This window comes from Heptranchias perlo, chromosome 17 (assembly GCF_035084215.1).
Source record: "Heptranchias perlo isolate sHepPer1 chromosome 17, sHepPer1.hap1, whole genome shotgun sequence".
NCBI lineage: Eukaryota > Metazoa > Chordata > Chondrichthyes > Hexanchiformes > Hexanchidae > Heptranchias > Heptranchias perlo.
In genome coordinates this window covers 22,961,109-22,974,522 of record NC_090341.1, presented here as the reverse complement: position 1 = coordinate 22,974,522, position 13,414 = coordinate 22,961,109, and the positions used below count along the sequence as shown (strand labels likewise).

The 13,414-nt window shown below is 42.5% G+C and overlaps 1 protein-coding gene across 1 annotated transcript in view; it reads right to left on the bottom strand.

Moving 5' to 3' along the window:
• Positions 1-328: 328 nt before the first annotated feature.
• Positions 329-13,414, bottom strand: part of ninj1 (ninjurin 1) — a 40,310-nt gene continuing 27,224 nt past the window's right edge. The window contains exons 3-4 of the mRNA XM_067998724.1: positions 9,572-9,748; positions 329-2,860 (exon numbers count right to left, since the gene is read on the bottom strand). Of these exons, the coding sequence (XP_067854825.1) occupies positions 9,588-9,748 (161 nt within the window). The 3' untranslated portion in view covers positions 329-2,860; positions 9,572-9,587. The remainder of the gene's footprint in view (positions 2,861-9,571; positions 9,749-13,414) is intronic.

The following is a 13,414-nucleotide window of genomic DNA, read 5'->3' as shown; positions in this document are numbered from 1 at the left end:
CAATTAGTCCCATTCCCCTGCTCTTTCCTCATAGCCCTGTAATTTTTTTCCCTTCAAGTATTTATCCAATTCCCAGTTCTGTTTGATTTATTTTTGGGAGAGGGAGGAGAAAACATTGCTGAACCTTTACTCAGGAAATTAAATGTATTGAGTGGATGGAGAATGAACAGGATTACCTTTTTTAATTTCATGCTTTCTTCTTTTCTCTATAAGTCCCTCTTGTTTCCATTTTGCTCAACATAGTGCTGAAGACCTATGTTGAAAATTGCTGTAAGTTAAAGTAAGATCCATACTCAAAACAAAAAGAACAGGTAGAGGTGGTCAGAGATGCAATAATGGATGCATTTTTATTAAAGAAAGTATTTTATTTGTAAAGTGCAATATTTTAAAACAAATACATTTAAACAGTCGTGTGAAATAGAAAACAAGATGTCTAATATGTTTACAGCTGCTGTATACACTGGCATTGGATCTACAATGCAAGTTGAATACTTCATGAATAACTTATTTTTGATCTTTCAGTTCTTGCTTTGTTAAGTGAGCATTGCTTGAAAATTTAAACTTGATAGTTTGGAAAGATGCATCAATGCTGCAGCATCGTAGCATAAAGGGAATGTCTGCTGATTATGAATGGTGCTGACTCAACTTGTCGCATATGACAAAGCTGGGTGCTACTCCATCTTTGGAAAGGCAACCATCCAGAAAAGAAAGCAATGGGGGTATAAATTAGTCTTGGGTGGTAGAGCAAAAATGGATGATAGCAAATCGGACACCCATTTTGCACTCTGCCCGATCTTCTTTTCCATTGACTTCATGAATAAAAAAACATGTGGGGAGTGTAAAATGGTCTGCCAATTCACTACTGCCCCTTCCAGTATGAGCTACATGGTCACAGCGTTCATCTAGTTGTGGAATTCAACAGTTCCCCAATGCATATGCTTTATTTACTGCAGACGAAATTATGGGTTGGATTTCCCTCTTTCTGGTGGGGTCATTTTCTTGGGTCAGAGTTAATTAGATATGCAGGATAATGAGTCATAAAATACTTTTTTCAGTTTGTGCTATGTTGTTCTTCAGAAAAGGTCACATATCCAGTCTATGAAGTTAGGTCCCAGAGAGGTCTTATGACAGCGATGTATTCACCATTCTCTCACTAATGCACAGTCCCATTTTGGGACTTTCTCAGTTTATGGCATTCAATATATCAAATGTTCAATTATCTTGTAAACCCAGTTATCTTTTTATTTTATAAAAGTTTGCACAATAGGAAATGTTAAAGCAAAAAGTGAAATATACTGAAAACAACCCAAAGTAGAATACATTAACATAGTTATCCAAAAGCCAAATCTAAACTGTTAATTTATAAACAAAAGACTGTTGATATTAAGATTTGCCTGGCTAAGTATGCACTATGCATGTGCGCAATATAAACTGTACATAATGATAAAAAATGCAAAGATAAAACACAGAAATCCAGTAATCATATGATTTAAAATCTGCTGTTGCTATGATTGTCTTAGTTTATAGTGTTGTTAATTAAAAAGTAACATTCAATGTATTAGGCAGCAGTTTATTCCCCAACCCCTTGTCCACTTGACCCCCTTTAAAACTGTCTATGCTGTAAACTGATATAGACAGGCATAATGAAAATGAAGGAAGTAATCATGCTTCACAGTGCTGTGGTCATGGGTTCAGGTACAAGCTGACAATTAATTCTAACCGCTTTATTTTGTCTGTTCCCATCCAGGTGGCCAGCCTGCAAGACAGAGAACATTCTCCCAGTGGTGACCATATAATAGATTTAATACATGTTTCTGGTTGTAATTGATAATAGATTTTTTGACATCTTTTACATGAGATCTGCTGGGTCATACTATGTGCACATGCTGGATAGTGATAAGAAATGGGACAGTTACAAAGCAAGGAATTAGAGTCCAACATAAAAAGTTGCTCATCACTGTGAAGAATCATAAGGCACAGATGGAGGAAGGTGAAATATAAACTAACAAAAATACGCAGGAGAAATTGCAGAGAGGTAAAAACAACCAAAATCCAAAATGGCGGAAGAGTTCAAAAATGAAACATAAACGATACAATGAAGAGGGAGGAACAAGAAACAAATTAAGGAATAATTCCAAACAAAGGGCTTAAACTTCGAAACTGCAACATTTTAAATGTTTCATATTATATGCAAAAAAGTTTGAAAAAATTCAAGACTGACCAATAGATATATGATTGCATCTTAAGCGGGTGATGGCTTGTGTGTGTTCTGTGCTTCATATAGAAACAATCCATTATTTTGTTTTTTTATCACACAGCAACATTCTGGAGCCAGGTTTCCCATTCTGCTGCGCTACAGAACGGCAATATTAAAATGCATTTGAAATGTTCCATATTTTAGTAGATTGTTCGAATGTATTTAATCATTTCTGGTCTATTTCATAACCGATTTCTTATTTCTGAGCTCTAATTTTCAAAATAATTTATCTATTTATTAAGGTGCAGTTGTTTCCATTTATAATTTGCAATAAAACAATTCAATTTTTTACTGAATTTAGAACTGGCATTTTTTCCAGACATGTATTGGTCTCTATAATATTGTTAAGCAAATGTATCAATAGAAATAATAGAAGGCTGTTTCTTACAAAACCTTAAATACACTTCAAATACTGATACAGGATTCTTTAATCAATGGAAATATTTAAATAATACGGCAACATTGTTCAAACCAGAGAGCATCATGTTAAGAGAGCCATTTTGTGAGGAGGCCTGCCTTCTGAACCTCTCTTAATACTGTAACTGTGCCAGTGATGCATGCAATGTCCAGTTTCTTTTTTGGTTCAGGGTGTTTCATTTTGAGCTGGAAAAAATGGAATACAGCAAATGGGAAGCCCCAATTAGAATGGCTAATTCCAACATTCAGTTATTTCACAACCATGTTCAGAATAGATATTCTGTTACAGTTTTATTTTCTTTTACATTAAGAACAGCCTGGCAGTGTTTATGATAAGGAACTCCTTCGACAATCAGAAATCGCAGAATAGGAATTCTGCCTTAGATTGATCGGTAATAAGATGTGTTTCAACAGTTGTGGTGTGGTTGGCCTGGCAAGAACAGTGCCTTGTGACAGCAGAGTTCAATCCTTGGGGAACAAGAAGGAAAAAATGATTCTACCTCCTATCAGTCAATTACACTGGTGATGGCGATAGATCGCAGTAATAGGGCTGAGGGTTGGGGGTCCTTCTTTCAGTAACTTTATAAATTGATCTTGCAAAGCACAGGCTGATCCCAGTAATGCAGGCATGCAAGACCCTCAAAATCCTGGAATTCTCTACCCAACAGCATTGTGGGAGCACCTTCACTACACGGGCTGCAGCAGTTCAAGAAGACGACCACCACCACCTTCTCAGAGTGACTAGAGATAGGCAATAAATGCCGGCCTTGCCAGCAACACCCACATCCTGAGAATGTTTTTTTTTAAACTCCAGAATGTGAGTACATAATCTAGTCTGGCACTTCCATACTGATGGACTGCTGCAATTTTTGTACTTTTCCCTTTCCCTGTCTTCAAAAGCCTTCTTTAAAATGTAACTTTGATGCATACCTTTCATTCCCTCCCCTCCCCAATTCCTTCATTTCCTGCTTGGTGTCCATCTCTTTTGTTGAACAAAACCATGTGGTACCTCACTTAAGAAAGCTAGAGCTCAGACAGGATGCTGTTGACTAATACTATGCCTGAAGTGAAACAGTCTATCATAAGATTAAATCTCAGTCTGAAAAATAGTGAGTTCATACCAAACTTTCAAACCTTAATTAATGCTTATTTCTGTTGGGAGCATTTACTTGTAATTTTAACAGTTTTAAATGATCAAGTTGGAATTGATGCCAAGATTGCACGGGTGTTGAATTGACTGTATATATTCTGAGGCGATTTATTAGCAAGCTTATTGTCTTTAAACAATCTGAGAGATGGCAATACAACGAAAGGACCACTGCCTTTTCAAACATTTTGACAGACAGAGATTATTTTCAAGTCATGTATTTTATTCTTGTGAATGTGTTCTAGTGTTGTGGACTGCTTGTAGAATCTTTACCGTGAGATCAGATTGGTTGTGGGTGTGTTTATTCTAAGTGGTTAGGAATCGACACTCTTATTTATGCCAACTGTAGAAAGATGCAGAACGAGGCTTTTATTCTGCAACTTCAGAATAACACAATATTCTTCTTCAAGCTGAAAGGCTAAAGAAGAGAATGTTTTACAGACTTGAATCTGGCCTCCCGCTCTGAAAAGAGATGGTGACGAGGTTTAATGGAAAGCAACTCATGTCTGAGCTCAGCAGGATATTGTGCCATATAATCCCGCTACAAAAAGACATAAGAAGAATAAAACTGGACGGACCACCCGGCATTGGACCACTAGGCACCGGACACGACAAAGGCAAACCAAGCCCAGCTAACCCTGCAAAGTCCTCCTCACTAACATCTGGGGACTTGTACCAAAATAGGGAGAGCTGTCCCACAGACTAGTCAAGCATCAGCCTGACATAGTCATACTCACAGAATCATATCTTTCAGCCAAACCCCCAGACTCCTCCATCACCATCCCTGCTTAAGAGCTCATATCAGTTTTTGACAGATATGTTTTCATCTTAAATCTAGAAATGGCTGACAATGTGGGAGGGTTACCCATTGAAAGGCCTGTGTTTTCAGTCAATACCGAACTCAATGTACTCAAGAACATAAGAAATAGGAGCAGCAGTAGGCCATACGTCCCCTCAAGCCTGCTCCACCATTCAATAAGAGCATGGCTGATCTTCTACTTCAAATCCACTTTCCCGCCCTATCCCCGTATCCCGTGATTCCCCTAGTGTCCAAATATCCATCAATCTCAGTCTTGAGTAGACTCAATGACTCTGCATCCACAGCCCTCTGGGGTAGGGAATTCCAAAGATTCACAAACCTCTGTGTGAAGAAATCTTTCCTCATCTTGGTCCTAAATGGCTGACCTCTTATCTTGAAACAATGACCCCTAGTTCTAGATGCTCTAGCCAGGCGAAATAGCCTCTCAGCATCTACGCTGTTAAGCCCTCTAAGAATTTTATACGTTTCAATGAGATCACCTCTCATTCTTCTAAACTCCAGAGAATATAGGTCCAGACTACTCAATCTCTCCTCAAAGGACAACCCTCTCATTCCAGGAATCAATCTAGTGAACCTTCATTGCACCTCCTCCAAGGCAAGTATATCCTTCCATAGTTAAGGTGACCAAAACTGTACACAGTACTCCAGATCTCACCAGAGCCCTGTATAATTGCAGCAAGACCTCCTTAATCTTATACTCCAACCCCCTTGCGATAAAGGCTAACATACCATTTGCCTTCCTAATTGCTTGCTGTACCTGTATGTGATTCATGTACAAGGACACCCAAATCCGTCTAACCAGCAACATTTCTTAGTCTCTCACATTTTAAAAAATATTCTGCTTTTCCATCCTATCAAAGTGGATAATTTCACATTTCCCCACATTATACTCCATCTGTCACCTTCTCGCCCACACATTTAACCTGTCTGTATCCCTTTGCAGCCTTTTTGTGTCCTCCTCACAGCTTACTTTCCCACCTAGCTTTGTATCATCAGCAAACTTGGATACATTACAGTTGGTCCCCTCATCCAAGTCAGTGGTGTATATGTATAGTAAACAGCTGAAGCCCAAGCACCGATCCTTGTGGCATCCCATTAGTTACATCCCGCCAGCCCAAAAATGATCCATTTATTCCTACTCTCTGTTTTCTGTCTGTTAACCAATCCTCAATCCATGCTAATATATTACCCCCAATCCAATGAGCCCTAATCTTGTGTAACAACCTCTTGTGTGGCACCTTATCAAATGCCTTTTGAAAATCCAAATATACTACATCCACTGGTTCCCCCTTATCTATCTGGCTAGGTACACCCTCAATAAACTCTAATAGATTTATCAAACACCATTTCCCTTTCATAAAACCGTGGTGACTCTGCCTAATCATATTATGATTTTCTAACTGCCGTGTTACTATGACCTTAATAATAGGTTCTAGCATGTTCTCTATTACTGATGTCAGGCTAACTGGCCTATAGTTCCCTGTTTTCTCTTTCCCTCCTTTCTTGACTAGCGGGGTTACATTTGCTACCTTCCAATCCATGGGGACCATTCCAGAATCTGGGGAATTCTGGAAATCAAAACCAATGCATCCACTATCTCTGCAGCCACCTCTTTTAAAACCCAAGGATGGAGGCCATCAGATCCAGGGGATTTGTCAGCTTTTAGTCCGGTTAATGTCTCCAGTACTTTTTCTTCGCTAATCTTAATTGCTTTAAGTTCCTCACTCTCATTAGACCCTTGGTTCCCCACTATGTTTTTTGTGTCTTCTACTGTGAAGACAGATACAAAATATTTGTTTAACATCTCTGCCATTTCCTTATTCCCTAATGTAATCTCTCCTGTCTCTGCATCTAAGAGACCCACATTTACTTTCGCTAATCTCTTCCTTCTTACATACTTGTAGAAGCTCTTATAATCTGTTTTTATATTTCTTGCTAGTTATCTCTCATATTCTATTTTCTCCCTCTTTATCAATTTCTTGGTCATCCTTTGCTGATTTCTAAAACCCTCCCGGTCCTCAGGCTTACTACTCTTTTTGGCAACATTGTAAGCCTCTTCTTTTAATCTAATACTATCCCTAACTTCTCTAATTCGCCACGGTTGGATCATTTTTCCCATGGAGGTTTTATTCCTCAAGGAAATGTATATTTGTTGAGAATTATAAAAAATTATTTCTTTAAATGTTTGCCATTGCTTATCTACTGTCATATCTTTTAATCTAATTTCCCAATCTACCTTAGCCAATTCGCCCCTCATACCTACGTAATTGGCTTTGTTTAAATTTAATACCCTAGTTTCAGACTTAACTGCATCACTCTCAAATTCTATCATATTATGATCACTTATCCCCAGAGGATCCTTAACTATCAGATTACTAATTAACCGTATCTCATTACGCAATACTAGATCTAAAATAGCCTGCTCCCTCATTAGTTCCTTGACATATCCTTCTAGAAAACTGTCTTGAATGCATTCCATGAACTCGTCCTCCAAACTGCTTTTGCCAATTTGGTTTGTCCAGTCTATATGAAGATTAAAGTCCCCCACGATTATTGCATTACCCTTGTTACATGCTCCTCTAATTTCCTGATTCATATTCTATCCAACACTTTAACTACTATTAGGGGGCCTAGAAACGACTCCCACCAGTGTTTTCTGCCCTTTGTTATTTCTTAACTCCACCCATACTGATTCTACATCCTGATTTTCTGAGCTAAGATCCTTTCTCACGATTGCCTTTATTTCATCCTTTATTATCAGGGCTACCCCCCCCTCCCTTTTCCATTTTGTCTGTCTTTTCTAAAAGTCAAGTACCCTGGAATATTTAGTTCCCAACTCTGGTCACCCTGCAACCATGTCACAGTAATGGCTACTAGATCAAACCCATTTATCTCTATTTGTGCCATTAATTCATCCATCTTGTCACAAATGCTGCGTGCATTCAGATATAGCACCTTTAATTTTAACTTTTTACTAATTTTCCCTGATGTGACCTTGGTCACTAATGCCCAATTACCTTTGTTAAATTTTCTATCCCTTCCTGACACATTCTGCTTGTTCTTACCCAAATCACTACTCTACTCCACAGCCTTGCCTTTTCTCTTTAGACTTATAAATTTACCCTTACCTGAACTCTCTCCCCCTCTTATTAGTTTAAAGACCTATCTACTGCCCCAGTTATTCGTTTCGCCAGGACACTGGTCCCAGCCCGGTTTAAGTGGGGCCCGTCCCAATGGAATAGCTCCCTTTTTCCCCAGTACTGTGCCAGTGCCCCATGAATTGAATCCCTTGCTTCCCACACCACTCTTTCAGTCATGCATTTAACCATCTAATCTGTTTGACCCCATGCCAATTTGCGCATGATTCAGGTAGTAATCTAGAGATTATTACTGTTGAGATTCTGCTTTTTAATTTGGACCCTAGCTCCTCAAATTCCCTTAGCAGAACCTCATTCCTAGTTCTACCTATATCGTTGATTCCTACGTGAACCACAACAACTGGATCCTCCCCCTCATGCTTCAAGTTCTTCTCCAGCTGCGAGGAGATGTCCTTAACCCTGGCACTGGGCAGGCAACACAGCCTTTGGGACTTCTGGTCGCGGCTGCAGAGAACTGTATCTATCCCCAAGACTATACTATCCCCTAACACTATCACATTCCTTTTCGCTCCTCCCACCTAAATGGCCTCCTGCACCACGGTGCCGTGGTCAATTTACCCAACCTCCCTGCAGTCTTTGTTCTCATCCTCGTACCCGTTGGACAAGGGCAAAAGCAGAGGCTGCTCTGCCGCTGCATCTGAGGTCCCCATACCTGCCTGACTCGCAGTCACATCCTCCTGTCCCTGACCACTAACCAAATCGAAAGCACTATCTAACCTAAAGGGTGTGACTGCCTCCTGGGTCAAAGTGTTCAGATAACTTTCCCCCCTCCCTGATGCATCACAATGTCTGCACCTCGGACTCCAGCTCAACAACTCTGAGCCGAAGATCCTCGAGTTGCAGACACTTACTGCAGATGTGGTTACCTGGGATCATGCTGCAGTTACAACACACCACCTGCACAGCCATCTCTATCTATTCTTGTTTTATTTATTTACTTAAAGTTTTTATGTAATTAATTCACTTGATTTATTTTTAGTTATTTTTAAAATTAATTTATCTAGTTTAAGTTATTAATTTAATAAGGTATTAGCAAGTTATGGGTTCCTAGTTCCTGGTTTAAACCACTCCCCTACCTTAGAGAACAAAAAAATGTATTACTTACCAACCAGACAACCTGTTGTCCTCTGATGTCACTCTTTCAAACTTCTGCCTGTGTTTGAGTTGGTCTTCGCTTTATATCCCCACTCTGCTCTCGGTTGCTGACCTCGCTCTGCTCTCAAGCTTCCTCTCCCTCTCCTTTTATCTCCAATAACCATTAAAAACACTACCCAATGAACTAAATACTATCCTCGGTGCTGCTCCTTGTCTTGTTTTGATTCTTCATGTGGCTCCCTTTATGCACCGCTCAGTCTTAGTTTATAGTCCTTCGCTTTAAATCACTTAGCACCTCCTTCCCCCTCTGTATCTAATTCTCACACTCACCAAATTCCCAGTTGAATGTCCTCACTCTGTTAGCATTTCACTTCGTTAGAGATTCACTCTCTGTCTTTCCCAACCTCTCTGCTCTTTGAGAATAATGGCTAAACCATTCCCGAAATGCAGGTTAGAAGTTCCCAAATTTTTAAGAGTTAAATAATGAAAGCAGATACTTTCCTAAATGTTTACATTAGAAACTGGCAGCTACTGTGATAAGGCTCACAGATTTTTACATGCATTCTCTGAGTATTTCTTCAAGTGAATTTACAGTAATTGCATTAACTTTATACAATCAGACAGATACATGTATTCACACAGGCCTTGTATTAAAAAAGGTGGAATGATGGATCTACCTTATTTTAGTTGTTGCTAAAGATGCTGTGGAACTGCTTGGTGAGAAGCAGGCCTCTGTACTCCAAATGCTGTGATTAAAATATTAACAATGACAATTATGAACACTAGGCTTGTGGTAATGTTGTTGAGAAGGTCCAGCCTGGCTTGCTTCCTGGGGTCATTCAGATCATATTTGACTGAAAAGGAAGTCAAAAGCTGTAATTGAGCAATTGCAATTGAAAATTTTGACTTTCATTATTAAATAATAATGGCAAGAGAAAAATGCCAAATCTAACTAACATCATTTCTATTAATTATCATCTTGAGTGCCACCCATGCAATTTTCAAATCGTGATTCAAATTATGGCAGAGAGTAAAATCTAAGCACTAACCATGGCCTGACTGACATTGTCGATTAAGACTGCTCACAGATGTAAAGCTACTAGTGCTTTCCACAGGATATCTATTTTGAGAGATGTTTTTGCAATGTTGTAAGTATTTCCTGTAATGGAAAGTCTAGTTGCAACTACATGAATGGGTGTGAAATTGGCAAATGAATTTCAATATGGATAAGTGTGAGGTATTACGTTTTGGTAGGAAGAATAAGGGGGCCACGTACTGCTTGGATAGTAAGAGTCTAAATGGGATAGAGGAGCAAAGGGATCCAGGGATACAGATGCACATATCGCTAAAAGTAGCGACTAGGGTTAATAAGGCCATAAAAAAAGCAAACCAAGCACTGGGCTTCATTTCTAGAGGGATAGAATTAAAAAGCAGAGAAGTTATGTTAAACTTGTACAGAAACTTGGTTAGACCACACTTGGAATATTGTGAACAGTTCTGGTCTCCATATTATAAAAAGGATATAGAGGCACTAGAGAAGGTGCAAAAAAGATTTACTAGGATGATAGAACTGACAGGTTATTGCTATCAGGAAAGATTGAGCAGGCTGGGGCTCTTTTCCCTAGAAAAGAGAAGTCTGAGGGGTGACCTGATAGAGGTCTTTAAGATTATGAAAGGGTTGGAAAGGGGAAACGTAGAGAAGATGTTTCCACTTGCAGGGGAGACCAGAACTAGGGGCCATAAATATAAGATAGTCACTAATAAATCCAATAGGGAATTCAGGAGAAACTTCTTTACCAGGAGAGTGGTTAGAATGTGGAACTCACAACCACAAGGAGTAGTTGAGGCGACTAAAATAGATGCATATAAGGGGAAGCTAGATAAACACATGAGGGAGAAAAGAATAGAAGGATATGCTGATAGGGTTAGATGAAGTAGGGAGGGAGGAGGCTTGTGTGGAGCATAAACACTGGCATGCACCTGCTGGGCCGAATGGCCTGTTTCTGTGCTGTACATTCTAAGTAATTCTATGTAATATATGGGGCAAAAAAAAGAAAAGCATTCCAAATGCACATCTGGCTTATTACCAATACAGGAAGAGCTTCTAATCAGAGCTTCCTGTCCTTGGTTACATTGCCACCTCTCAGGATAAAGGCTCAATGGCTAGAAATGTAAATCTGTTGCATTGCTATATGATCTATACTTTATGTGTTGCTCCTCAGTATGAAAAATAATCACATTATTACATTACATTACTTGTCAAATGATGCCATTAAGATCAAACCTCAACAGCAGTTATGTTCATACACTTACATTATTTTATCCTGTGCTCACTGCCCTAACTCAACTGGTAAATTCACCACATCAAGGGAGACAATAACAACAGAACACTGAAAATATTGCTTGAAACACTATGCCTTGAATGACTGGTTCAAATAAATGCCTTACAGGAACACTGGGCCCGAATTTGCCAGGCCTGCGGGTTCCCAGCGGGTGGTCCTCCGGGAGCGTGGTCAACACGCTCGGCGAAATTAGTGGGTTGCCCACGCGATCGTAGCAGGCAACCCACTAATAGGAATCAATTACCTGCTCCTCCGGGGTCCACGGCGCTGGCCTGCGCGTCGGTCGGGCTGCGCATGCGCAGTACGATCTGTCAGCTGGAGGCTCTCTAGTTAAAGGGGCAGTCCTCCACTGACAGATGCTGCAACCAATGGGACAAATTGCAGCATGGAGCAGCCCAGGGGGAAGGCTGCTCCCAGTTTAATGATGCCTCACCCCAGGTATCATCAGATGGGGTGAGGAGGAGGGGGAGGACACAGATCTTCCCCCCGGCGGGCGGGAGGAAGCGGCCTGCCTCTGCCACCAAGAAGGCCTGGCTCGAGGTGGCAGAGGGGGTCACCTGCGCCACCAACATATCGCCCACCTGCATACAGTGCAGGAGGTGCTGCAATGACCGCAGTAGGTCAGCCGCAGTGAGAACACGAAGTCTTTCCCCTACACTCCGTCTGCCACAACACTGCCCCCACCCCACATCTCCTTCGGCACCGCCAACACTATTCTGTCACATCACCCTTCATACCCACTCACACCCCATCCTCATCTTACCTCCACCTACTCACCTCGCCAGTACTCACCCTGCCACTAACACGCAACCCACTCCTCATACAATCTCATTGCTCCATCCCATACTCACCCTCTCGTGCATCTCCCTCACGGCCAGCCTCACTCAACCTGCCACCACCTGTGCTGCAGCCACAGGGCATGCATCACATATGTGCTTTAGGCAGCGTAAGGCAAACGTCTCGTCAGCATGAAGGGGGTGCACAAGGATGTCTGAGGGTTTGTCATGGGTGTTACCCATATTGAATTTCAGAGCAACAAACAGCACACATTATATTGACACCACCACTGCCATGTCTCCGCGAATCCTGTCCGTTGTGTCCAATAATGCCCGCTCCTGGGTATCACTATGAGGACCCACCACTGATGCCACCCATCGTGTTACTGCAGAGTAGGTGCAGGTGTATTTGCTTCGCTCGTCCGCGCAGACGACTGAGAGACATCGGCGGTGTAGCCGGCTGCACCCTGGAAGGATGCGGAGGAGAAGGTGTGGAGGGCAGTGGTGACTTTGCCAGCGACAGGTAAGCAGTTGGTGCTGGGGCCAGCCAGGAGCAGCTCGGCATGAAAGAGGCTGCAGATCTCCACGACTACATGTCGAGCGAATCTGCGCCTCCCTGTGCACTGCTGCTCGGAGAGGTCCGGGGAGCTGCGCCTCGGTCTGTGGACCCTGTGGCGAGGGTAGTGCCCTCTGCGACGCGTCTCTCTCTGCGGTAGCCCTCCCTCCTGCTGTGCAGGTGGGCGTGCAACAACACCGTGTTGGGGGGATCCACGTCCCTGCGGCGGACGGCGTGGACTGCGAGGCTGCTGGTGCTGGTCATGCTCTTCGTCCTCCGAGGGTCTCTACACACCACCCAACTGGCAGGTGTTGGTCTGAGGGGTTGTGCAGGGTAGGTGTGTGGTTCCTCGGACTGGGGCTGCGGTTTCGTGTCGGTCTGTCCTCTGGCTTGGCGGGGGGTGGTGGAGGGCAGGGGTTGCCCTATGTGACGCGGTGGCCTCCTGCGTGGGTGAGGGCTCTCCCCCGTGGAGTGCACCTTGGCACCTGCCACAGGCTGCTGGCTGCAACACGCCTGGTTGGAGGGAGACTGTTTCCCCCAGTGTGGGAAACTCACTGCCTTGAACCTAAAATCCCACACTTCCTCTTTTGACAGCTGCTTCAGCTCATTAACCGACCACAACGATCAAGTTAAGTACTCTCAAGTGGAACCCCGCTGGCTTTAATTGCCTGCGGGATTCCCACCAGCGGGGCTTGCGCGCGCAGCCCCGCACGTCAGCGCGGTACCCGGACGTGGCCGGGATTTCGTCGCGATCCGGTCACGTGACCGGAGATCGGGATTTTCGGGGCCACCCCGCTGGGAACCCGCCGGAAACACGCTCCTAAAATCGAGCCCACTGTGTCAAGC